This window comes from Neofelis nebulosa, chromosome X (assembly GCF_028018385.1).
Source record: "Neofelis nebulosa isolate mNeoNeb1 chromosome X, mNeoNeb1.pri, whole genome shotgun sequence".
Taxonomy (NCBI): Eukaryota; Metazoa; Chordata; class Mammalia; order Carnivora; family Felidae; genus Neofelis; species Neofelis nebulosa.
The window spans coordinates 77,281,145-77,308,718 of NC_080800.1; the positions used below are offsets into that span (position 1 = coordinate 77,281,145).

The following is a 27,574-nucleotide window of genomic DNA, read 5'->3' on the forward strand; positions in this document are numbered from 1 at the left end:
CAATTAATACTGAATTATGATTATTGCTCTGTTTAATGATTGTATTATAAAGTTGGAGTTAATGATTTGGAAATATTAGCTGCCTAATTAGCAGTATGCTTCTTATTTCTATAAGAATAAAATGAGTCTTTATGGTCTTTTCTGTTCATATGAATGGTACCTATTCTCAGTCAACTTATGCCGCAAATTTATAGGTATAAAAATTGCTGATGGCTGTAAAGCAAATTAAAATATTTAGAGAAAAAGTTCACACTGGTTCAACAAGTATTTATTAAATGCTTAGAGAATTCCAGGAACTATACTTTTTTTCTGGGAGTCTAAAGATAAAAAAGGGTGTGTACCTGTGTGGCTCAGTTGGTTGAACATTTGACTCTTGGTTTTGGCTCAGGTCATGATCCCAGTGTTGTGGGATCAAGCCCCATGTTGGGCCCTTCAACGTGGAGCCTGCTTAAGATTCATTTTCTCTCTCTTCCTTTGTCTCCCTTCCTCCCTCAGTCCTTTTCCCTCCTCTCTATAAGAAAAAGGTAAAAAAGACCCAGATTCTGCCTTCAAGCTAGCTTAGAGTTTAGAAAAGATGGGCTTATCAGATAGTTTCAATTTAAGTGCTAGTAATACAGGAATTAATATGGAAGACTAGAATGCAGATAGTCATTTCTCAGTGAGGTGTTTCAGGGGGAAATTTGAAGATGAATCAAAAGGATAAGAGATAAGGATTTGGGTGGGATGGAGTGGGTTGAGATGGGGTGAGGGTTAATAGAGGAATAATAGAGAGGGTGATGAAGATGGCAGCATTCTAGGCAGAGAGAACAGCATCATGAACAGAGTAATGGAAATGTATAATAGCATAGTATATGTAGGAAAATTACAGCCAATATTGTATTATTAAAATACAGGGGTAAGATGAAAACTGGTAAAAAATGAGACCAGAGAGGTGATGATAACACTAAAATCTAGCATTCTTTGAAGGGTAGTTAATATACAGCAAGCTTAGTGTTCATGACCATACTTTAACTTGACAGAACTCTTCTGAGGCATATAATCTCATATTCCCTTTATTGTCATGCCTACCTCCATGATTTTACTCTGATGGCATGATATTAGCACTATAGACCATTAAAAATTTAATGGAGGCACATTATAATGTAGAAACATCACTGGAAGGAGAGCCAACTCTCTACCTACAGAGTGCTGAAGGTGGTACTGCCACATTCTTAGGCCTGGCTGTGAGGCGTACAGATACACTCAATCTTGTTAGCATTCCAGAGTTGATTCTACTTAGGGTATGCAGATTCATGCTAACCACATTTGTAGGGTACTGTAATTTAACCAGAATGTTTTGAGGCAGTAGAAACCTAGCCTAGCATTTGTGAACAGTGCTTAGGGGTTTTGATGGAAACATACTATGAGTCAGCAGAATGATGTGCTTGCCAATAAGGTCATAAAATCAGAGGCTGAATTAATAGAGGTAAAGTATTTTAAGATGATGGACGTAGTAGTGCTTTCCTTCCTTGTATTTATCAAACTACAGAGTACTTGAGAAAAATAAATATGGATGGTAAGCCATGTCACATGAAGATAAGTTGAAGCAGGTAGGTAGGTATACTTAGCTTTAAGGAGAGAATGATGCCTCCAAATAACATTTGCATGGTTTTTGAATTTATTAACCTCTGTCCAGACTGACTACTGTCTCTCTTAATTCAGACTCTTATCACTAGTCTCATGAATTACTTCAGTAGCCTATGTTATAGAATATGAGAATCTTTTCTGACTAGTTATATATAACTATGAAATATATTAAATAGCTCTTGAATCAGGAGGGTTGTAGAGACAAGCTTCAGATAATATTATAGAAATAACATCCAGAACCACACAGCTGAAATAGAGAGTTCACTAAAGGAGCTGTTGCCACCCTGGAACCACATGGTCAAACTGTCATTATGAAAAACATGCAGCTGCTGCCCACACTTCCATAACCATATCACCTCTTATTTCCACCCATGCCAGCAAAATGGCACTTACTTGTGGCCTGCTTCCTTACAGTTTACTTCTGAATCCACACATCCTAGAAATGCATTTCATTGGTGGAAACTAAGCCACATGTCTGTACTCTAGTTATAAGGGAATCTGGCAAATGTAGTTTTTATGGATTCTTTCTTGCTTAGGTGGGAATGACACTGGGAAGATGTATTAAAATTAAATGCTGTTGAGCAGCCAAATAGAACAGAAGACCACTGTGGTTTCCTAGCTAGTCTCCTTGCCTTCACTAATATTTTTCTCATCCTTTAAGACCCAAATCCTGGTAAAGACTTTTCTGATCTTTCCATCTATCCTCTGTGTTCCAAAACTATCATATATGTGCCTCTGTGAAAATATGTGCCTCTGTTTACATATCTATTTTCCCTACTGGACCATGAATTATTTATTTTTATTTATTTAACAAATAGGCATTTATTAAGTATCAGGCATTGTGTTAAATGCTTCATAAATAATTCATTTAATTTGTGGATACAAGCTGTCTTTCAATTTGCACTCCTGTAGCATAGTCCTTGGTGCATGGCACTTGTCCAGTAAATAATTGATTCAATATTTAGAAAGTAGAGAAGAAAGAATGATGACACAGTTCTGCCACTTTAGCTTAATATTCTGTTTCACTGTACATGTTTTACATTTAGTCTTCCAAAAAAAAGTTGGAAAAATTACACTTCCCTAATATGGGATGGGCTGCCTGTGAGGTAGTAGGTTCTCTGTTAGTTGAAGTCAACTCAGAGCATCTGTGGACTACATTAAAAGTGCTATCCAGCCTTTTTTCTGTGATTCTACTTTGACTCTACAATGCTAAATCTAGCCTGTGAGAGAGAGGAAAAAGATGTCTTCTGTCTTCAAGTAAGTCATTAAGAAGGAAAATATACAAATGAGAAATAAGGAGATAAGATAGGAAAGATAGGGGTAGAGTTAGTGATACAGGTGATTAGGAAGAAGAATCCTATGTACATATAAATAAAATGTATTAACTATTGACCTTGAACAAATCATAGGAGTCACTGCAATGCATGCAAATATAGATCAAGAGACTTTTGCTGTCAGTGAAGTTACCATTCTATACATAGATGCAGTTTGATTTCTTTTCATTGCTCCTTATATGAGTTTTAAAAACAATGTTAATATTGGGGTGCCTGGGTGTTTAAGTGTCTGACTCTTGGTTTCTGCTTGGGTCATGATCTCGTGGTTAGTGAGATCGAGCCCTGCATCGGGTTCTGTTCTGACAGCGTGGAGCCTGCTTGAGATTCTCTCTCCCTCTCTCTCTGCCCCCCCTGCTCACTAGTATGCCCTCTTGCTCTCAAAAGAGATGAATAAATTTAAAAAAATGTTGATATTTTTAGTGCCCATTACTTTCCTTGATTAAAAAATATTAATAGCCAGCATTAAGAAAATAAAGTGATAAATGTACTTATTTTTTAAAGTTGAAATATGACTCACATACCATAAAATCATTGTCTTAAAATACATAGTGTATTTTTTAGTATATTCAAACTAAATTGTTGTGAAACCATCACAACAATTTTAGAACATTTTTATCACTCAAAAAAAAAAAAAACACACCATACCTATCAGCAGTCACACCCCAGTACTCTTATTCCCCCTCCTCTGCCCCTAACAACTACTAATCTGTTTTCTGTCTCTATAGATTTGCCAATTCTGGGCATTGAGTATAAATGGAAATCATACAATATGTTGTCTTTTGTGACTGGCTTTTTTCACTTAGCATTATGTGATTTCAAGGTTCCATCATGCTATAGCATTTATCAGTACTTCGTTCTTCTTTATGACTGGACATACCACTCTCGTTATCCATTCATCGCTTGATGGAAATTTGGATTGTTTCTACCCTTTAATCCCGCTGCTATGAACATTCATATACAAGTTCTTGTGTCGGCATACATTTTTATTTCTTTTGGGTATGAGCTGGGTCATGAGGTAACTTTTTGCATAACTTTTTGAGGAACTGCTAGACTATTATCCAAAGTGGCTGCATCATTTCACATTCTTACCAGCAATGTGTGAGGGTTCCAGTTTGTCCATATCCTTACCAATGTTTGTTATTTTTATCTTTCTGTATTCTAGCCACCCTAGTGGGAGTGAGGTGGTATCTCATTGTGGTATTGATTTGCATTTCTCTAATGAATAATGATGTTGAACATCATGTGCTTACTGGCCATTTGTATATCTTTTTGAGAGGGACATCTATTCAAATCCTTTGCTCACCCATAGTTGGGTTGTCTTTTTATTGTTGATTTTTAGAGTTCTTTATATATTCTGGATACAGGTCCCTTATCAGACATATGATTTGGAAATATTTTCACCCATTCTGTAAGTTTCCTTTCATCTGATAATTGCTTTTTGAAGCATTGCCATTTCCAACTTGATTTTGTGACCCCTCAAAAGTGTCTTATTATGTTGCAAGGGTTAATATGAGTTTCAAAATGAAGAAAAGTAATTTGCATAGTGAAAATGTTATATGTGTATGTATCACAAAATAAAGGAAGATTCCCAGCCAAATTAAAGCTTATTGAACTTCACCCAAGCACCCCTGTCCTGGTGCTTTAATAAAACCACCTTATTACACACACAAAAAAAGAACTTATTGAACTTCAAAACAATGTATTCTTGTAAATGAGTATTTTTTTCTCCAATGAGTGATTTTTGTCATCTAAACACAGCTGATTATATTTCTGATGTTTTTTTTTTTTTTTTTTTTTTTTTTTTGCTTTCCAAATCCAGCAACTTCTGAAGGATGTTTCTTCAGTGGCATATTATAGATCTATATTTCCTGTCAGTTTAAAAATCGTATTTGCTCTTCTGGATAATAGTGATCCTAAGGGAGCATATGCCAAATAGTAAAGTGTTTGTTTATTTTTGCTATCCGTGTAAATTAATAGTTGTGCCAAGGTTGTATGATGTATGCTATAAAACTGTCGATTTATTCTCTGGAATAGTTTAAAAATATTTATTATTTCTGCTCATGCATTGAATAGGTAGAGATAGGAGCCATGAATATGTGGTAAAATTTATACAGTGTTATGGTATCTAGAGTGAAAAATAATAGTGAGAGATCCACCAAAGTGATCCTTCTTGTTAGCCACAGCATGACTATTTTAAAAGAGAATATTAATATTTATTAATCATTTTGCAACTTAAGCAGAAATGTGTTAATGTTTACAATAGATGTTCTTTATAACAGGAGGACATGAACCTTAATGAAGAACGGAAAGCTCCTTTACGAAACAAAGATTTTACCACCAAGCGTGAGATGGTTGTCCAGTATATTTCTGCTACTGCCAAATCTGTAAGTAGTGACACTTTCCTGGTGTTCCCGTAATGAGGTCAGCATTATCTGCTTAAAAAGAAACCAACCCCAGATCTTCAAGTTCTTGCCTCAGTATACTCATATAGACTATTCAGAAAAACCTTATACATGTATTTTTACACATTTAGTGTATGCCCCTGTTTCAAAATTTTTTATAATTTGAGAGACTTCCATTATTTAAAACAATGCAGACCAAGGATAGAAGGCTGTGAGTTAATCCAGTGACTTTTGGGGCAGTGGTTTTATGCACTTCCTAAAAATTGAGAGCAATTTGTAGGTGTTCCACTAAATATACTGTTGGTTATATGAAAATTTTGAGGGAGAAGACACAAACATAGCCTATTCATGATTTTTAACTAAGTTTACATTAAAGCATCATGTCTGGTTTCTCCTTGCAGGAAATTTTGATCAATATTTTTAATAATGCTGTTTTAGGTTTTTTTCATTATTTTATGTGATGCTAATTATTTTATGTGATGCTATCTATATTAACTACCTCATAATTGTTATTGTACAGCTTAATTTAATATAAAAGAGGGTGCTTCATTGGAGCTTTAATCACATCTCTGAGTTTCAAGACTTGAAAGTAGAGTTATTTGGAAAGACTTGTTTTCTTCAGGAAAAACATTAGTGTTTTAATGGAATATGTGGCTTTGTTCCACTTCCTAAGGTGCTTCCGAAAATAGACTTCAGGTTTGATTTCTTTTTGTAAGAAAATAATGTATTTTTGAAATGGTGAAACGTATCTTTTACATTTCTATAAGTAAAAAGCTTTATACAACTAGAGGTCATAAAATCACTGTGTATATATGCACACACACCTATACCACATATTATACACAGTGATTTTATGTATGTGGTATGTATATTATGTGGATATATATATATATATATATATAATACACACACATACATTTACACTTAAAAATACATATTTTGAGTTTAAGAAATTGACCAGTGAAGAAAATAGTTCCTCATTGGAAAGTATGTTGTAAAATTATTTGGCTATCCTGTTACTGCTATTTCAGTGCAGTAATTGCAGTGGCAATTACTGATGCATTTTGCTCTGAATTCTACAATTGTATTGATTCCATATTGTAGTTTAAGCAAGCTAAATCTGAATGCTGAACTATTTAAACATATCACATTGCAGCTCTACCAGAGCAGAGCAACAGCATGTTTTTTAATTTGCTTCTGGTATCCAAGGGCAGAAATATGTTTCAAGTGATAAGTGAAATTTGCCATGAGCATTGTTTTCAATAGAACTAGGTGATGCATAGGGTTTTACTTTGAAATTCTGATGAATCTCTTCTCATTTTTGTACTCAAGTTATTGTTCACAGTAAAATGCTTTAGGAAATGCAGGGTGCACGTTTTGTGTTATATTTTTAAACACCTAAAGGCAAATACACTAGTAAATGTATGTAACGAAATCTGAGTGCAAGGTACAGATGATAATACATGAATAATCATGTGTTTTTAATGATAAAATTTTGTTAGTGTCTCTGGATCATTTGCTGTTTTTATTTAAGTGGGACTGAATATAATGAAGATTATATGAAGCTCTTATTCCTTAACCTTTTGATTTTTACTCTATGTGGAACTTGCTTTCATTTATTCCCATATTGTTTCCTCTTTAACTGGCCAAAGACATGTACACTTTAGGTTATATACTAATTTTTCACATCAAAATGCTAAAATTTGGGTAAATGTTAGATAAGCTGTCTTGAATTGCTTTATTTGAAAGATGGAAATTGAATGTTTCTCAAAAGACACGAACATTCTTTTTAAGACATTAGCCTCAAAATCAGTACTATAACTATTTAGTATATGACCCTTATTTGTTTAATTGAACATACATATGAGCACCTGCCATGCATATAGCACTTTCACTAGAGTTTCAAGGTTATACATTTCATTTCCTAATATTTTTTTGTGGGCCAAATATTATGATGAAAGAAAGCCTATTGATAAACATGTTTTAAAGCTTTCTCACCTTGGGGAGATGTCAATTAGTACTGTGTTTTCTGTTGTTACAACAAATAATATCGCTCATGTAATTTTATTTTGAAGATGAGAAGGATACCATTCAGTGACAAACAATCCTCTTATCTTTTGACCTCTTCATGATCATGACCATAATATTTGCAGAAACTGTAGCCTAATGTGTGGCTGTTTAACTTTGTGTAACTAAGGTTTCCATCTTGCTGTCTTTCACTAGATTTTAGACATGCTTTGTATATCTTCTACTTTTTTTTTGCTTTTTCACTATATTGATACACTGATGAAAAACTTTTCTCATTTAAAGTACATACATTATAACCACTTCCTTATGAAAATCCTTCATAAGTATTCAAAACTTAAATCTTGAAGTAAAAAGAAAGTTAAGAGCTAGTGTTCCTGATGGAGAATGTTTTATAGTCACATGTGGAACATGTGAGAATTGTAGTTAAATTTAAACATAAATTATATGTTTCCTTCTTTACCACCTGCATTAGTCATTTTGCATAGAGTTGAAAAACAAAATATGGGCTCAGTAAGAAATGTCCATCATTCTCCTGAGTTCCTGGGTAAGGACAGTAAAGCAAGATGAAACTAATATACAGGTATGTACTCAAAACCCATTTCTAAAGCAAATGACAGTCTTTTGTTATGTTCTTAACTTTGCTAAAATAAGCATGGAGTAAAAATATATAGGAAATTAAAAGATAATGATGCAAACTACTGCTTAGTTTAGTTTTTTTCTTGTTAAACTTCCATAATAGAGAATATTAAATTATGTGAATGTTAAAGGAAAAAGTGGCTTGATTACCTGTCAGTGATGAATGGACTTTAAATAAGGGAGTGCAGAAGAACCTGTTCTCTGCACAGGCTGGACTTATTTGCTCATTATAGCAAGTGTGGTTATGGACCTGACCGATGGTAGTTGTAACATAGAGATAATTTGGCCACAAACAATCTGGAAGAATTTATATTTTTCAAAACACCAGCATATATTTTCAGAAACAGAAAACCAAGCTTTGTTAATATTGCAGACCTTGTCCTACCCATTCATAATACTGAAAGAGGCACAATATAGCAGTGATTTATGGGATATTGTATGTTCTATCTTAACAGCCTTTATTGACATTTATGAGGAAAATTTAGTCACTGAAATCCTAACATTAGTTTGCCAAAAGCCAATGTCATTATTAGAATATTAAGAAACTAGTTTATTTATAACTTAAATTACAGTCTTTGAAATTGAGATTTTAAAATATGTAAAATCACATTTTTGAAGACACATGACCCCTTGAGAGGTATTACTGATTAAATAAAAATCTCAATAGGAAATGATTTAAAATAGTGATACCCGATACATCTATAGAATTTTTAGATTGACCCATGAAATAAGCAGTTGAAATTGCAGTATATCTGTGTGTGTGTGTGTGTGTGTGTGTGTGTGTGTGTGTGTGCATACATGTATTACCATTTTGCTTTTGCCATTAGCAGATATTTTCTTTCTCAGGTGAAACAATTGAAGTCAAACTGACCACACCAGTTTCTTTTAGCTTTCCTTGGCCAATCTAATCTGTTTGCTGTATGTGCTTTAGCTAAATGCAAGGATTTTGCAATCATAATGAATTATTAATAGGCTATATTCTGGTTATTTCACTGAGTATACACCTGCCTTAATTGTTAATACAGGCTTGTATTCTTGTTTTAGTCTCATGTCTGTGTTAAATAAACAAGGGACAGATAAAATCTCTGTCTTTTTGGTCGAGGAAATAATTTAGGTCAATAGCATATCTTTCAATTCAGAAGACTGTTAATGGCACCAAAGAGGTTTTTATTCAACTAAATAATCAGTGCCTGTAAATATTCTGTTGAATGAATATTTAAGAAAGCTGCTTCTCTATTTGGAGATTCATGGATTCCTCTGAAATAATTTGCTTGGATACTGTCATTATCTTTTTGTGTCTTGTAGTATCCTGTTCAATTTAGGGTTCTTATTGGGATTTCAATAGTATTTTAGTTTTCTTTTTAAAGTACTAGTTGGAAAATAGAACACATATTGATAGTAACTGCTATCAGATTAAAGGTTTTATTGTGGATTAATTAGTTCTTTTTTGGACATTGCTTTGGACATTTAAGTGTAGGACTCTGATAACAATGATTTGATTTATATTAGGGTTTTGGCATAAAATTATGTTCAGAAGTATGATTTCACTTCTTGGTTTCTTAAATACCATCCTGCCTCTCAGAAATTCTATCTCTTACCTATTAGGAAAGCTCAAAGTTTCTGTATTTTGAACTGTTTTATCCTTATGAATATATGCATGTTTAGATATAAACTGCTTCTATGTCATTATATTATATTAATTATATTATATTATTATATTACAAATGCTAGGATGGCCTAGAAAACTAGAATTATAAGCAATCTCTTCTTTGTAATTTTCAAGTATACTATGAAATAATATTATAAACCTTAAAATCATAACAATATAAAATGCTCCAGTTTTCAACCTACAATTCATTTCTTAACTTAATGCATGGCTTTAAATGCAACATTTATATCCTAAAACACCTTGTTTCAACCTTAATATTATATCCATTATAACAAGGAAAAAAAAAGCATTATTTGGAAAAAAGTTCAATTTTCTGTTGATATATTTTTTGAGTGACTGTAGGCTGGTAAAATATCTGATGCCTGGTTGCACTTAATTTTATGTTACTTGATATTTAGCTTATATATGCCAATTGCAGTACATTTTTAAAAACGTCTTCAAACAGTAGTAATTATTTAGGAATCCTTATTTCGAGACTTCACACATTTTTGAAATATGGTAGAAATTAATACTGGTATATTTGTTTTAGACTCTAGATCTGAAGTATTAAAGTGTACATAGGGTTAGCTATTTACTAATTTACTAAACACTTCTGTGAAAAGCTTCTGATTACTAATAACTGTTGCTGTTTGTTTTTTGTTTCTTTTACACTGTAACTACTCTCCGTTGACTACTGCATGCAGATAGTTGGAAGTAAAGTTACGGTGAGTACAAAAGATATGTTTTACCCTTAGATATGAATTTGTGCTTTTGGGAATTGAGCAATTTTTGCTTATAGCATTCTATATGTTTGGTTCTTCTTTTGGAGTATATTTTACCAAAGTAATAAGATGATAAAGATCAGGTGATGAGAATTTAGCCATGGTAAGTATTTTTCCTGTGGTTTTGGAACATGTTTTAGAATTTGAATATGCTTTGTATACTTTGTCTTATAAGGTTTTACTTTTTTTTAGAGTTGTGCCTGTGTTTATGATTTTTATGATTCTGTTTTTATGAGTCTGTTGAAATTGGGTGTTTCACCTCAGTTCTCAGGAGAGCAGGATGCCATCTCAGGATGGTAGGATGGTTTATGCTAGCAGGAATTCTTATTAAAGTATCTCACTTTGATTTGGTGTCAATGACCACATAGTGTAATGAAAACAACCTTTGATGTGCAGTCAAGAGGGCTAGGTCTTTGTCTCTGTTAGATGCTACTAATTGGATGTGTGACCTTGGGCAAGTCATGTAATGTTTTTGAGGTTCAGTTATTAAATGGCTAAATTGAAGTGATTGGCTTACATTATTTTTTAAGGTTCTTTCTATTGCTGTATTTTAGAGATTTTATATTCAGGGCATTGTATTTCATTTCCATAATTACATAATACATCAAAAATGATCTGTATTGTAATTGAGAGGTATTTGTAAATACCTTGTCTTAATGACTAAGCAGTCTGTATTTAGAGAACAGGGCAGGAGACATTATCTTTAACATTATTAGGTACCATGGTATTCAGAATAGTGAATGTATTTAATATTTGTTTGCTTTTAAAAATTGATTTAGTTTCTTTCTTTCTTTCTTTCTTTCTTTCTTTCTTTCTTTCTTTCTTTCTTTCTTTCTTTCTTTCTTTCTTTCTTTCTCTCATTCCTCTCCTTCCTTCCTTCCTTCCTTCCTTCCTTCCTTCCTTCCTTCCTTCCTTCCTTCCTTCCAAGACAGCAAGTGAACAGTAGAGGGAGAGAGAGGGAGGGAGAGAAAGAATCTTAAGCAGGCTCTATGCCCAGAGTGGAGCCTGACATGGGGCTCCATCTTGTGACCCCGAGATCATGACCTAAGCCTAAATCAAGAGTCAGATGCTTAACTGACTGAGCCACCCAAGGCGCCCCTAGTCTTTTTCTCGTTTCTTTTAAAAAAAAAAAATTAATGTTTATTTTTGAGGAGAGAGAGAGAGAGAGCACGAACAAGCATTAGTGGGAGAGGGGTAGAGAGAGAGGGAGACAGAATCTGAAGCAGCTCCAGGCTCTGAGCTATCAGCACAGAACCTGCCGCGGGGCCCCTCACGAACTGCGAGATCATGACTTGAGCTGAAGTCGGTCACTTCACCAACTGAGCCACCCAGCTGCCCCCTTTTTTTTTTCTTTTTTAATTTATGTGCCATCCGGGGGGGGGAAAGCCATCAATCTTTTGGGGTAATTCCAAACATCAGCAAATCTTTCTTTAGTGCTTATCATGTGCCAAGAACTGTGTTAGGTTCATTGATGACTAGAAAATAAGGATAAGACCTTATAGTTTTAGTAATATATGTGGAAATAATCAATTCTTAAATTGTGCATACTGATTTTAAGTGTAGTAGGAATTCACAAGCAGAAGAGAGAAGTAGAGGTAAAATAATTGGAGAAAACTCCATGCAAATTTATGGACTTAAGCTGGACTTTTAGGAATTGTTAGTTGTGATGGCTAGGATTTGATATGGGAGATGAGACAATGGAGAAACTCTCAGATTGTGTAAATAATATTCAGTGCAAAGGCCTAGAGAAAGAACCAAGTTGTGTGGGCAGGAGACAGAGAAGAGGGAAGCAAGAAATTAAGTTGACTTTGTTCGAGCAAAGAATGTATATTTACATTGAAAAGATTGAAAAATCAAGTTGAAAGAAGATCTTGAAGTCCAGGTAGAAGATTTAGAAATTAGTTTGAATAAGAAAATGACATGAGGAAAACAGGGTTTAAGAAAAATAAATTTGATAGTAGTAGATAGGCTGGATTAGGCCAGTGATTCTCAAACTTGAAAGCACATAAAAATACATATTTTGTCCCTCAGGGGTCTAGGATAGGGCCAAGAACTTGGCATCTTTATCAAGCACCACAGGAGATCCTGTTAAGGTAGGCTACAGAGCACACTTTGAAATACTGGATTAGGATAGAGAGATATTTGTTTCAAGGGCTACCTAGGAGACTTGTGTATGGATCAGTGAGGACCTTTATTAAACTGGAGGCTAGGCATAGGGGGATGGGGTTAAATATAGGGGGGTGGGGATATAAAGGAATCTTGAGTTTATTTTAATGTGGGCTTAAGCTAGCTTGGTCTCTGCATGGCTTATGCCAGCACTGATGAAATATTACTGATTTCTCCATATCCAGTGGAGTTGAAGTTCTGTTGATTATTTCTCTTCGATAATTCTCAACTCTCTTCCCTGATTACTCACACTGTTGCTCCTTTAGTTTAGATTCATTGTTAAACACACCTGTAATTGCCATAGCCTCCTAAATAGTCTCCTAGTCTTCATTCTCTCACCCTGCCCATGCATGTTTTACAGTTACCACAGATCATGCTGATTCCCTTTAAACCTTTCAAATGGCTCCCAATTGCCCTTGCGATCTTATCCCTGTTCCTTTTTCTAATTTCATCTTCATCTCCATTTCTACATGTGCCTGTCCTGCTGTTTAATAACTCTAAATCAAGCATATTCTATTTCTTTGAACTAGAATGGCCTTTTATTCTTCACTGTGTCCAGAAATATCCTAAATATCCATCAAGATTAAGGTTCATGTCAATTAGGAGAATTTGTCCTAGATAACTGCTTCCTTTCCATAGCATCACTATATAGCTGAATTATAGTATTTAACTTATTTTATTATAATAAATCATTTACATGTCTTTCTTCCCCAATGAGAATAGCTCCTTTAATAAAAATACTAGGTCTAATGGGAAAGACAGGTAAACAGAATAAAGATAGGGCCTTATACATACAATATAGTAAAGGCTGTAAAGTGGCAAGCTAATAGGCTGTATATAGTTCATGGAAAAGTTTTATCTTGTCCAAGAGTGTTTTGAAAGACACTGTAATGAGATAGATGTTATGATTGATCTGTAGTATAAACTGTTTCACACCCACTGTCTTATTTCTGGCCTGCTCCTCAGACAAGAATTTGCATATTCTGTAATAAATGGAGGAAACTATAGGAATCAGCTTCTAGAGGCAATGATGAGGGATTCGTTCTAGAGTTTAGGTGGGAGGGGTGCCTTAAGGGGGAAGATTTTTCTTTCTTTTTCTTTTTCTTTCTTTTGAGTAGGGAGAGGAGTGAAAAAGCAATCATTAAAATCATTCTGTTGGAAAGTCAGGTCCAAAAGGACTTATTTGCTAGTACCTTATTGAGAATTTTTGCATCCATATTCATCAGGGATATTGGCCTGTAGTTCTCTTTTTTTTCTGGGTCTCTGTCTGGTTTAGGAATCAAAGTAATGCTGGCTTCATAGAATGAGTCTGGATGTTTTCTTTCCCTTTCAATTTTTGGGAAAAGCTTGAGAAGGATAGGTATTATCTCTGCCTTTAATGTCTGGTAGAATTCCTCAGGGAAGCCATCTGGTCCTGGACTCTTATTTGCAGGGATGTTTTTGATAACTGATTCAATTTCTTCACTGATTATCGGTCTGTTCAAGTTTTCTATTTCTTCCTGTTTGAGTTTTGGAAGTGTGCTTAGGAATTTGCCCATTTCTTCCAAGTTGTCCAGTTTGTTGGCATATAATTTTTTATACTATTCCCTGATAATTGCTTGCATTTCTGAGGGATTGGTTGTAACAATTCCATTTTCATTCATGATTTTATCTATTTGGGTCATCTCCTTTTCTTTTTGAGAAGCCTGGCTAGAGGTTTGTCAATTTTGTTTATTTTTTCAAAAAACCAACTCTTGGTTTCGTTGATCTGGTCTACAGTTTTTTTAGATTCTATATTGTTTATTTCTACTCTGATCTTTATTATTTCTCTTCTTCTGCTGGGTTTAGGCTGCCTTTGCTGTTCTGCTTCTATTTCCTTCAGGTGTGCTGTTAGATTTTGTATTTGGGATTTTCTTGTTTCTTGAAATAGGCCTGGATTGCAATGTATTTTCCTCTCAGGACTGCCTTTGCTGCATCCCAAAGCGTTTGGATTGTTGTATTTTCATTTTCATTTGTTTCCTTATTTTTTAAAAAATTTCTTCGCTAGTTGTCTGGTTGACCCATTCATTCTTTACTAGGGTGTTCTTTAACCTCCATGCTTTTGGAGGTTTTCCAGACTTTTTCCTGTGGTTGATTTCAAGTTTCGTAGCGTTGTGGTCTGAAAGTGTGCATGGTATGATCTCAATTCTTTTGTATTTATTGAGGACTGTTTTGTGACCCAGTATGTGATCTATCTTGGAGAATGTTCCATGTGCACTCGAGAGGAAAGTATATTCTATTGCTTTGGGATGCAGAGTTCTAAATATACCTTTCAAGTCCATATGATCCAATGTAATCATTCGGGGCCCTTGTTTCTTTATTGACCCTGTGTCTAGATGATCTATCCATTGTTGTAAGTGGAGTATTAAAGTTCCCTGCAATTACCACATTCTTATCAATAAGGATGTTTATGTTTGTGATTATTTTTTTTTTATATTTGGGGGCTCCCGTATTCAGCACATAGATACTAGCAAATCAAATTCAAAAGCGTATAAAAAGAATTATTCACCATGATCATGTGGGATTCATTCCTGGGCTGCAAGGCTAGTTCAACATTCGCAAATCAATCAATGTGATACATCACATTAATAAAAGAAAATAACCATATGATCCTGTCATCGATGCAGAAAAAGCATTTGACAAAATTAAGCATCTTTCATAATAAAAACCCTCGAGAAAGGCGGGATAGAAGGAACACACTTAAACATCATCAAAGCCATTTATGAAAAGCCCACAGCTAATATCATCCTCAATGGCGAAAAACTGAGAGCTTTCCCCCTGAGATCAGGAACACGACAGAGGTGTCCACTCTCACTGCTGTTGTTTAGCATTGTGTTGGAAGTGCTAGCATCAGCAATCAGACAACAAAAGGAAATCAAAGGCATCAAAACTGGCAAAGATGAAGTCAAGCTGTCACTTTTTGCAGATGACATGATACTATACCTGGAAAACCTGATAGACTCCACCAAAGTCTACTTGAACTGATACATGAATTAAGCAAAGTCGCAGGATACAAAATCAATGTACAGAAATCAGTTGCATTCTTATACACTAATAATGAAGCAACAGAAAGACAAATAAAGAAACTGATCCCATTCACAATTGCACCAAGAATCACAAAATACCTAGGAAGAAACCCAACCAAAGATGTAAAAGATCTGTACGCTGAAAACTATAGAAAGCTTATGAAGGAAATTGAAGAAGATATAAAGAAATGGAAAAACATTCTGTGCTCATGGATTGGAAAAATAAATATTGTAAAAATGTCAACTACCCAAAGCTATCTACACATTTAATGCAATCCCAGTCAAAATTGCACCAGCATTCTTCTTGAAACTAGAACAAGCCATCCTAAAATTCATATGGAACCACAAAAGGCCCCGAATAGCCAAAGTAATATTGAAGAAGAAGACCAAAGCAGGAGGCATCACAATCCCAGACTTTAGCCTCTACTACAAAGCTGTCATCATCAAGACAGCATGGTATTGGCACAAAAACAGACACATAGATTAATGGAATAGAATAGAAACCCCAGACCTAGACCCTCAAAAGTTTGGCCAACTAATCTTTGACAAAGCAGGAAAGAATAGCCAATGGAAAAAAGACAGTCTCTTTATCAAATGGTGCTGGGAGAGGTGGACAGCAACATGCAGATGGATGAAACTAGAACACTTTCTTACCCCATTCACAAAAATAAACTCAAAATGGATAAAGGGCCTGAATGTGAGACAGGAAACCATCCAAACCCTAGAGGAGAAGGCAGGAAAAAACCTCTCTGACCTCAGCCATAGCAATTTCTTACTTGACATATCCCCAAAGGCAAGGGAATTAAAAGCAAAAATGAACTATTGGGACCTCATGAAGATAAAAAGCTTCTGCACTTCAAAGGAGACAATCAACAAAACTAAAAGGCAACCAACAGAGTGGGAAAAGACATTTGCAAATGACATATTGGATAGAGGGTTAGTATCCAAAATCTATAACGTACTCACCAAACTCCTCCACACCCAAAAAACAAATGATCTAGTGAAGTCATGGGCAGAAGACACGAATAGACACTTCTCTAAAGAAGACATCCAGATGGCCAACAGGCACATGAAAAGATGCTCAACATCGCTCCTCATCAGGGAAATACAAATCAAAACCACACTCAGATACCACCTCATGCCAGGCAGAGTGGCTAAAAGGAACAAATCAGGAGACTATAGATGCTGGCGAGGATGTGGAGAAATGGGAACCCTCTTGCACTGTTGGTGGGAATGCAAACTGGTGCAGCCACTCTTGAAAACAGTGTGGAGGTTCCTTAAACAGTTAAAAATAGATCTACCCTATGACCCAGCCATAGCACTGCTAGGAATTTACCCAAGGGATCCAAGAGTGCTGATGCATAGGGGCACTTGTTCCCCAGTGTTTATAGCAGCACTTTCACCAATAGCCAAATTATGGAAAAAGCCTAAATGTCCATCCATGGATGAATGGAGAAAGAAGTTGTGGTTTATATACACAATGGAATACCATGTGGCAATGAGAAAGAATGAAATATGGCCTTTTGTAGCAACGTGGATGGAACTGGAGAGTGTTATGCTACGTGAAATTAGTAATACAGAGAAAGACAGATACCATATGGTTTCACTCTTATGTGGCTCCTGAGAAACTTACCAGAAGACCATGGGGGAGGGGAAGGAAAAAAAAAGAGGTTAGAGAGGGAGGGAGTCAAAGCATAAGAGACTGTTAAAAACTGAGAACAAACTGAGGGTGGATGGGTGGTGGGAGGGAGGGAGGGTGGGTGACGGGTATTGAGGAGGGCACCTGTTGGGATGAGTACTGGGTGTTGTATGGAAACCAATTTGACAGTAGATTTCATATTAAAAAAATAAAATAAATTTGGAGTAAAAATGATGAGTTTAGTTATGCTTGTAATCACGGAGTAATTGGTAAAATCACAGAAAAATAAGAAAAAAGTTATTACACCCAAGAGCTTTTCTTTAGCACTTGTAGCATTAAGAGTAGAATTTTATAATTTGCTTCACTATTTCAAATTCCTACCTTTACAATTTTAAATATACTTTGCACACTGTTGCTGAGCATATTTATCATTTGAATAACATTTACCTTTGGCTGTACATGTTTATCTTTTGAATAACATTTACCTGTTTATCAACTGAAGCCTCAATACATGTATTAGGTAATGAAGGCCATGTATACTTCAAGGTGACTAAATGTACCCAGATAGAAAAGAGCTAATCATTTTGGTGTCATGTAGTACTGCTTACCAGATAAGCCATTTAACATAAGTAAGATGTTACATTTGTACCTTTTGCAGTGTTTCTAAATAATCTGAGTCAAAAGGACAACTCCATCATAGGTGAAGGTTAGCCACAAGGGTATCTTTGTTTGCTCTAATTGGAGCATGGGGAGCACAGGCACTAATTCAATGAATATTGTAGAACCTTTTTTGCAAAATAGAACCAAAGAAATTTGTTCTTCCATGCCGGTGAAAGAAGTCGTACTGAATGCAAGTTCCTGTTAAAGTATCAACTTATGGTCAGGCTCCAAGTAATATATTCAAAATGCTATTGATGCATTCTTTCCTATCGGCCCCCTAGTAATCATAATATCCAGAAAATACCACTAACATGGCAGTATGTACATGTGGGCTGTTAATCTCCTATTGCATTATTAAATTGAAATTTTGTTTACTGACCCAATAGTATCTTAATGATTACTTCATGCAATGTTACACTTGTGTCAGGCCTTTTGTTTGAATATATCCTATGAGAAAAGATCAAATCTTACTCTGCGTTGGTTTTTTTTTTTTTTTTTTAATAATTGTATAGTCCAGAAGGGGGAGACAAAACACTGATTATTGGAGTTTGAAGTAGCTGTTTCATGATAAAACTTGGCTTTCTTACACTGTTACTTGATTGTGTTTCCTTATGGGTTTAGAAATCTTAGTGAAGTTGCTATTACAAAACATTTAGTTTTATGGGGGTGACAACTTAGTAAAATATCTCAATTCAATCAGATAAAAATAATGCAATTGTTTTTAACTAGTATATATAAATTAGAAAAACTCATTTGGTAATCAGATGAAAATAAGACCTGAGACTGTTTGATGATGGCATATTATAAGTGATCTTTTCAAAATAGCGCAAGTACTATTACAGTTCCAATTTCAGTCTTTTCTAATTTCACATTATGTGCAGTGAGTAGCTATCTTCCCATTTCCTTATGTTTTAACGCTGCAAGCCAGCTTGTGTGTTATACTCGTTTTGGAAAGGAGTATCTGTATATGTTTTGAAAAGTTTATTATTGAAATCTCCATTCACTTTTAGAACATTTTCTTATCAGTCCCTTCCCTTCCAGTGCATTGTCACAAAATATATTATTTCCTAATGCCAGATTAAATTAATTGTTTAAAGAATGCTAAGATAATATAGATTATAAATATTAGTAAGTCATTATACCTTGGGCATTTGGAAACATCTAAAACAGTATGAATATCGACTTTATGTTTAGACATATTTTATAAGTTGAGTGCATTAATATTGATGTGTATGGAGCAGTTATATTTTATAACATATCCTGATATTAGAAACAAGAAGATGTACTTTTCATGTAGAATTATGCACTACAAGTTTATTTTCTTTGTATGTTAATTGCAATCTTGGTAGAAATTTCTGTTGATGTTTTTGTGTATATAATCAGGTAAACGAATACATTTCAAATATGGTGCTTGATATGACATTTAAAGCAACTATAGTGATTGAGGGGGCAGTCCAAGATGGCAGCATAACAAGATCCTGAACTCAGCTTTTCCAAAAGACACACCAAATCTACAGCTACAGATAGAAAAATTCCCTCTTAAAAAGACCTGAGGACTATCTGAAAAGCTCCTTCAATACACAGTGGACTGAAACAGACCATGAGTCATTCCGTTAAAAAGTCCTATCTACTTGTGTTGGAGCTTTAGTCTGAGGGGCAGACTTATGTTTGCCACACATCTACAGGCTGTGGAGCTGCTCTCTGGGAACTGAGGCTAAAGGATGCCATCTTTGCACTCTTTAGCTTCACTATTGCTCACTGGTACATCCCTGAAAAAAGCTTATACATGCATCTGAAGCCTGAGTTTTGCAACTGTCACCCAGGGGACACCTCCAGATTGCCTGGTCTGGAGGTCAGTAGGGTTTATGATTGTAGTCCCAGAGGACTGTATATATTTACACAGTTTAAAAGCTGCTACCTGATAGTCTGGCTTCCAGGCAGCCTGAATCTAGGTGCTGACTGAGATCACTCCTGTTGGAATACTCTCAACACTGGGACCTATCAAGAATAAATCCAGCTATTGAGATAATCACAAAGGTTCAAGAAACAACCAAGAGCTATGACCAGGTTTAAAGATTGGGTTAATCTCCTACATAAGAACACTCCCTCAAGACCAGAAGAGGTTGTTGTTTTGCCTAATACTTAGAAACAGAGAGTCAAGCAAAATGAGGAAACAGAAGAATGTTTTGCAAACAAGAGAGCAAGACAAAACCTGAGGGAAAAAAATCTTAATGAAATGTAGATTAGTAATTTACCTGACAAAGAGGTCAAAGAAAAAGGTCATATACCTGAATAGCCAGTTTGGGAAAGTTTTTTTTTCCTAGACAGGAGCTAACCATTTCTACCTACTATATCACACCAAAATCCTTGTCATGATGCTAATATATGTGTATAGACTGAGGTATGAGATTCACATTTTTCTAATTGTAACGTAATTTCATAGGCAAATATTATTGAAGATGATATTGAGAAAAGTGACATTTTAGCCTATATTTTTTCTATTCTTAAACTATATTTGAAAATTCTAAGGAAAAACAAAGATATTTTAAAGGGATATTGTTACACACATCCTGAACTATTTGATTGGCTACTTTATGTTTTCTACTTTGTTGCATTTAATTGAGGTAACATTGTTATTAAAGGGAATTGCAACAAAAAGTTACTAAAAAAACACAAAGGTCATAAAGATGCTCATAGAATTTGGGAGGAGATTGGATGAACACAGTGAGATCTTTAGCCAACAGACATAAAATATAAGAAAATAGCAAACAGAAGTTACAGGGCTGAAGAATACTATAGCTAACCTAAAAAATACACTAGAGGGGTTCAACAGCATACCAGATGAAGCAGAAGAAAGGATCAGTTATCTAGAAGACAGGGCAGTGGAAGTAATCCAAATAGAACACCAAAAAAAAAAAAAAAAAAAAAAAAAAAACGAAAAAGAAAATATAGCTTAAGGGACCCCATAGAACAGCATCAAGTAGAATAACATTTGTATTATAGGGGTCCCAGAAGGAGAAGAGAGAGAGAAAGGGGATGAAAACTTTTTTGAAGAAACAGTGGCCAGGAACTTCCATAACCAGGGCAAGAAAACAGACATTCAGGTCCAGGAAGCTCAGAGAGTTCTAAATAAGAAGCCAAATAGATCCACACCAAGACACATTATAATTAAAAAGTCAAAAGTTAAAGACAGAATCTTAAAAGCAGCAAGAAAAAAACAAGTTATGATGTACAAGTGAAATCCCATGAGAGTAGCAGCAGATTTTTCAGTAGAAACTCTGCAGGCCAGAGGGTGGGGGGGTGGGGGTGGGAAATTATATTTTCTAAGGGTTGAAAGAGAAAAATTTCCAAACAAGAATACTCTGAAAAGATGGTGCCATTTAGATTTGAAAGATTGATAAAAAGTTTTCTAGATATTCAAAAGCTAAGGGAGTTCATGACCACTAAACCAGCTTTATAATAAATGTTAAAGGAATTTCTTTAAGCTGAAAGGAAAAGGCATTGATTAGTAATAAGAAAACATAGGGGTGCCTGGGTGGCTCAATAAGTTAAGCATCTGACTATTGATTTCAGCTCAGGTCATGATCTCACCACTGTAAGTTTGGGCCATGTGTCAGACTCCACACTCAGTGAGGAGATTCTCTCCCTCCCTCTCCATCCTCCTCTCCCTCACTCATGTGCTTTCTCTCTCTCTCTGTCTCTCTCTCTCTCTCTGCCTTCTCAATTCAAAAGGAATTTAAAAGAAGTAATAATATAACATGAAATTACAAATCTTATTGGCAAAGGTAAATATAGTAAAGGTAGTATATTAAGCACTTATAAAGTTAGTATGGAGGTTAAAAGACAAAACTAGTCAAAATAACTAGAACAGTTGTAGTTATCAGTTAAGAGATACACAAAATAAAAAAGATGTAAACTATGACATGAAAAACAAAATGGGGGAAGTAAAAATGTAGAGTTTTAGAATGCATGAAAACGTAAGTTCTGTCAGCTTAAAATATATGTGGGCTGTTACATGTGAGGCTCATGCTAACCACAAAGCAAAAATCTAGACTAGATACATAGAAGTACATAAGAAAGGAATATAAGCATAACACTAAAGAGAATAATCAAACCACAAGGGAAGAAAACCAGAAAACAATCAACAAATTAGCAATAAGTGCATACCTATCAATAATTATTTTTATTTTTTTTACTCATCTTTTCATAATTTTCCATAATTTTCTTATTATTTATCAATTTTTAAATAGTCTACTTAGTTCTTTTTTAAATATGAAATTTATTGTCAAATTAGTTTCCATACAACACCCAGTGCTCATCCCAACAGGTGCCCTTCTCAATGCCCATCACCCACTTTCCCCTCCCTCCCACCCCCCATCAACCCTCAGTTTATTCTCAGGTTTTTTTATTTGCATCTTTTGTCTTGGAGTTTATTCTTTGTGTAGAAGTTTTTAATCTTACATTTTTATTTTTTTCATATGAAATTTATTGTCATATTGGTTTCCATACAACACCCGGTGCTCATCCCAACAGGTGCCCTCCTCAATATTCCTCACCCACCCACCCTCCCCTCCCTCCCACCCCCCATCAACCCTCAGTTTGTTCTCAGTTTTTAAGAGTCTCTTATATTTTGGCTCCCTCCCTTTCTAACCTTTTTTTTCCTTCCCCTCCCCCATGGTCTTCTGTTAAGTCTCTCAGGATCCACACAAGAGTGAAAACATATGGTATCTGTCTTTCTCTGTATGACTTATTTCACTTAGCATAACACTCTCCAGTTCCATCCACGTTGCAACAAAAGGTCATATTTCATTCTTTCTCTTTGCCAAGTACTATTCCATTGTGTATATAAACCACAATTTCTTGATCCATTCATCAGTTGATAGACATTTAGGCTCTTTCCATAATTTGGCTATTGTTGAAAGCGCTGCTATAAACATTGGGGTACAAGTGCCCCTATGCATCAGCACTCCTGTATCCCTTGGGTAAATTCCTAAATGCAAATTCTCCAATCAAAAGACAGAATGGCTGAATGGATAAAAGTATAAGACCTATCTATATGCTGCCTACAAGAGAGTCTCTTCAGATGTAAAGACTCACAAACTGAAAGTGAAAAAATGAAAGTGATAAAATGGAAAATGATGTTCCATGCAAGTGGAAACCAAAAGAAAACTGGCATAGCTATAGTTTTTTCAGACAATATAGACTTTAAAACAAAGACTGTAATTCAATATAAATAAGGGCACTACATAATGATAAACATATCAATCCAACAAAAAGATACAGCATTTGTAACTTTATGTATCCAACATAGAAGCACCTAAATATATAAAGGAAATATTAATAGACCTAAAGGGAGAAATTGGCAGCAATTCAATAATAGTAGGGACATTAATACCCTCTTTAATCAATGGATAGATAAGAAAACCAGTAAGGAAATATTGGCCTTAATTGACACAGTATACAGATGAACTTAATAGATATAAACAGAACATTCCATCTGAAAACAGAATGTACATTCTTTTTAAATGCACATAGAATATTCTCTGGGATAGATCCTAAGTTAGGCCACAAAACAAGTCTCAATAAATTTAATAAGATTGAAGTCCTATCGATTGTCTTTTTTGACCACCAGAATGGTATGAAACTAGAGATCAATTGTAAGAAAACTGGAAAAATCACAAAACTATGGAGATTAAACCACATACTGGTGAACAACCAGTGGGTCAACAAAAGAAATCAAAGAATAAATAAAAAAAATACATTGTGACAAATAAAAAGAAAAAAACAACTTACTATGGGATGCAAGAAAAGTGATTCTAAGAGAGAACTTCCTAGAGATACAGGCCTACCTCAAAAAACAAGAAAAATATGAATCTAACTTTCCTCCTAAAGGAACTAGAAAAAGAAGAACAAATGATGCCCCCAGTGTTAGTAGAATGAAGGAAATAGCAAAAATCAGAGTGGAAATAAATGATGACTAAAAAGCAAATAGAAAAGATCAATGAAACTAACAGTTGTTCATTGAAAAGATACACAAAATTGGCCAACATTTAGATAGACTCACCAATTGAAAAAGAGAAAAGGCTCTGTTAAATAAAATCAGAAATGATATTTGTTACAACTGAAACTGTAGAAATACTGAGGATCATAAGAGACTATCATGAACAATTATATATCAACAAACTGGACAAAGTAGAAGGAATGGATAACTTTTTTGCAATGTACAATCTTCCAAAAACTGAATCATGAATAGAAAATCTGAACAGATCTATTATTAGTAAGGAGATTGAGTCAGTAATCAAAAACCTGCCAACAGACAATAGTCTAAAACCAGATGGCTTCATGGGTGAATTCTTCCAAACACTTAAAGGAGATTTACTTTTTATTTATTTATTTATTTTTTAAAAAATTTAATGTTTTATTTATTTTTGAGAGAGGGACAGAATGCAGTCAGGGGAGAGGCAGAGAGAGAGGTCGACACAGAATCTGAAGCAGGCTCCAGGCTCCAAGTTGTCAGCACAGAGCGCGACACGGGGTTCAAATGCACGAACCATGAGATCATGACCTGAGCTGAAGTTGGATGCTTAACCACCTGAGCCACCCTGGCACCCCATGAAGATTTGATACCTATACTTCTCAATCTATTCCAAAACACTGAAGAGGAGGGAAAGCTTCCAACTCATTTTAATGAGGCCAGCAATATCTGGGTTCCAAAACCAGAGAAGGACACAACCAAGAAAGAAAATTACAGTCCAATATCCCCAATGAACATAGATGCAAAAATCCTCAATCAAATCCTAGCAAACCAAATTCAACAATACTTTAAAAGGATAACACATGATCAAGTTAGATTTATTCCAGGGATGCAAGGATGATCCATCATCCTCAAATAAGTTTATGTGATACACCACATTAACAGAATGAAAGATAAAAGTCATATGATATCAATCGATTAGGAAAAACATTTGACAAAATTTAGCATCCATTTATGATTAAAAAAACTCTCACTAAAGTTGGAATGTACCTCAACACAATAAAGACCCTATATTACAAGCCCACTACTAACTTCATACTTGATGGTGAAAAAGGAAAATTTTTCCTCTAAGATCAGGAATGCCCACTCTCTCCACTTTTATTCAGTATAACGTTGGAAATCCTGGCCAGAGCAATTGGCAAGAAAAAGAAAGAACAGGCATCTAGATTGGAAAGGTAGAAGTAAAACTGTCACTATTTGCAGATGACATTATTTTATAGATAGAAAGTTCTAAAGGCTCCACCAAAAAATGGTTAGAAGTAATAAATGAATTCAGTAACTTTGCTGGATATAAAATCAATATGAAAAATTGTTGCATTTATATACATTAACTATCAAAAAGAAATTGAGAGTACAATCCCATTTGTAATAGCATCAAAAAGATTTAAATACCTTGGAATAGATTTAACCAGGGGGTGAAAGACCTGTTCAATGAAAACTATGATATTGATGAAAGAAATTGAAGACACACATAAATGGAAAGATATCCCATGCTCATGGATTGAAAGAATTATTGTTAAAATGTCCATATTACTCAAAAGAACCTAAAGATTCAGTGTAATCCCTATCAAAATCTGAAGGGTATTTTTCAAAGAAATATAACAAACAACCCTAAAATTTGTATGGAACCACAAAAGGCCAAATGGCCAAAGCAATCTTGAGAAAGAACAATGCTGGAAATATCATAGTCCCCAGTTTCAAACTTATTGCAAAGCTATAGTAATGAAAGCAGTATGGTAGTGGCATAACAATAGATACATAGAACAATGGAACAGAATAGAGTTTTCAGAAATAAACCCATGTGTCTATGGTCAATGAATTTGTGACAAAGGCGAAAATACACAATTGGCAAATGGCAACAATAACCAATTTAATAAATGGTGTTGCGAAAACTGGACAGCCACGTGCAAAGGAAAGAAATCAGACTACTGTCTTATACCATACACAAAAATTAGTTCAAAATGATTCAAAGACTAAAATATAAGACCTGAAACCATAAAACTCCTAGAAGAAAGCAGATTTGGTAAGTTTCTTGACCTTGGTCTTGCTGAAGATTTTTTGGATCTGATCTAAAAGCAGAGGCAAGAAAAGCGAAATAAGTGGGACAACATCAAACTAAAAAGCTTCTGTACGGCAAAAGAAGCCATCAACAAAATGAAAAGTCAACCTACAGAAAACGGGAGAAAATATTTGCAAATCATATCTGATAAGTATTAATATCCAAAGTATATAAAGAACTTATTCATCTTAATAACAAAAAAACAATACTATTAAAAAAGGGGAATAGTATCTGAATAGGTTATTTTCCAAAGAAGAACTACAAATAGCGAACACGCAGAACACGCATGTGAAAGGGTGCTCAAGATCACTAATCATCAGAGAAATGCAAATCAAAAGTACAATGAGTTATCACCTCACACCTGTTGGAATGTCAAAAAGACAAGAAATAACAAGTGTTGGTGGAAATGTAGATAAAGGGGAACTGTTGTGCATTGGTGGGAACTTAAATTGGTGCAGCCACTATGGAAAACATTATGGACGTTTCTAAAAAAATAGAAATAGAACTACCACATGATTCAGTAATCCACTTCTGGGTATTTATCCAAAGAAAATTAAAACACTATTTTGAAAAGATATATGCACATCTATGTTATTTGCAACATCATTTATAATTTCTTTTTACATTTATTTATTTTTGGGAGACAGAGACAGAGCACAAGTGGGGGAGGGGCAGAGAGAGAATGAGACACAGAATCCAAAGCAGGCCCCAGGCTCTGAGCTGTCAGCACAAAGCGCTAAGCAGGGCTGGAACCCACAAATCATGAGATCACGACCTGAGCTGAAGTTGGACGCTTAACCGACTGAGCCACCCAGGCGCCCACAACATTATTTACAATAGCCAAGATATGGAAACAACCCAAGTGTCCATTGATGGATGAGTGGATAAAGAAGATGTGTATGTATGTGTATATATTGTATGTATGTATGTATATAAATCAATATACATATTGACATATGTATCAGTATATAAAATATATGATACATATATCAATATATGAAATATATATAAATCAATATACATACATATATACACATACATATAAATCAATATACATACATACACATACACAATGGAATATTATTCAGCCATAAAGAAAGATATCGTCATTTGTGACAACCTGGATGGACCTTGAGGGTGTTATGGTAAGTGAAATAAATAAGTCAGACAGAGAAAGAAAAATACTGTATGATCTCAGTTATATATAGAGTCTAAAAAACAAAACAATTGAAGAAAAGTCATAGAGAGCAGAATGGTAGTTTGCCTGTGGGAAGAGGTTTGGGATGTGGGCAAAATGGGTTAAGGGGTCAACAGGTACAAACTCCTGGGTTAAAAATAAGCCATTGGGATATCATATACAATATGGTGACTGTAGTCAGTAATATTGTACATATTTGAATGTTGGTAAGAGAGAGAATATTAAAAGTTCTCATTGCAAGAAAAAGCAATATGTAGCTTTGTGTGGTGGCAGATGGTAACTAGACTTACTGTGGTTATCATTTCCAAGTGTATACAA

The 27,574-nt window shown here is 34.8% G+C and overlaps 1 protein-coding gene across 3 annotated transcripts in view; it reads left to right on the top strand.

Annotated features, from left to right (window-relative positions):
- Nucleotides 1-27,574, top strand: part of DIAPH2 (diaphanous related formin 2) — a 988,177-nt gene that overhangs the window by 87,995 nt on the left and 872,608 nt on the right. For 2 of the 3 annotated variants that reach the window (XM_058714641.1, XM_058714643.1), the window contains 2 exons: nucleotides 5,240-5,344; nucleotides 10,379-10,399. In XM_058714641.1, the coding sequence (XP_058570624.1) occupies nucleotides 5,240-5,344; nucleotides 10,379-10,399 (126 nt within the window). The remainder of the gene's footprint in view (nucleotides 1-5,239; nucleotides 5,345-10,378; nucleotides 10,400-27,574) is intronic. The other variant, XM_058714642.1, reaches the window with a different exon arrangement.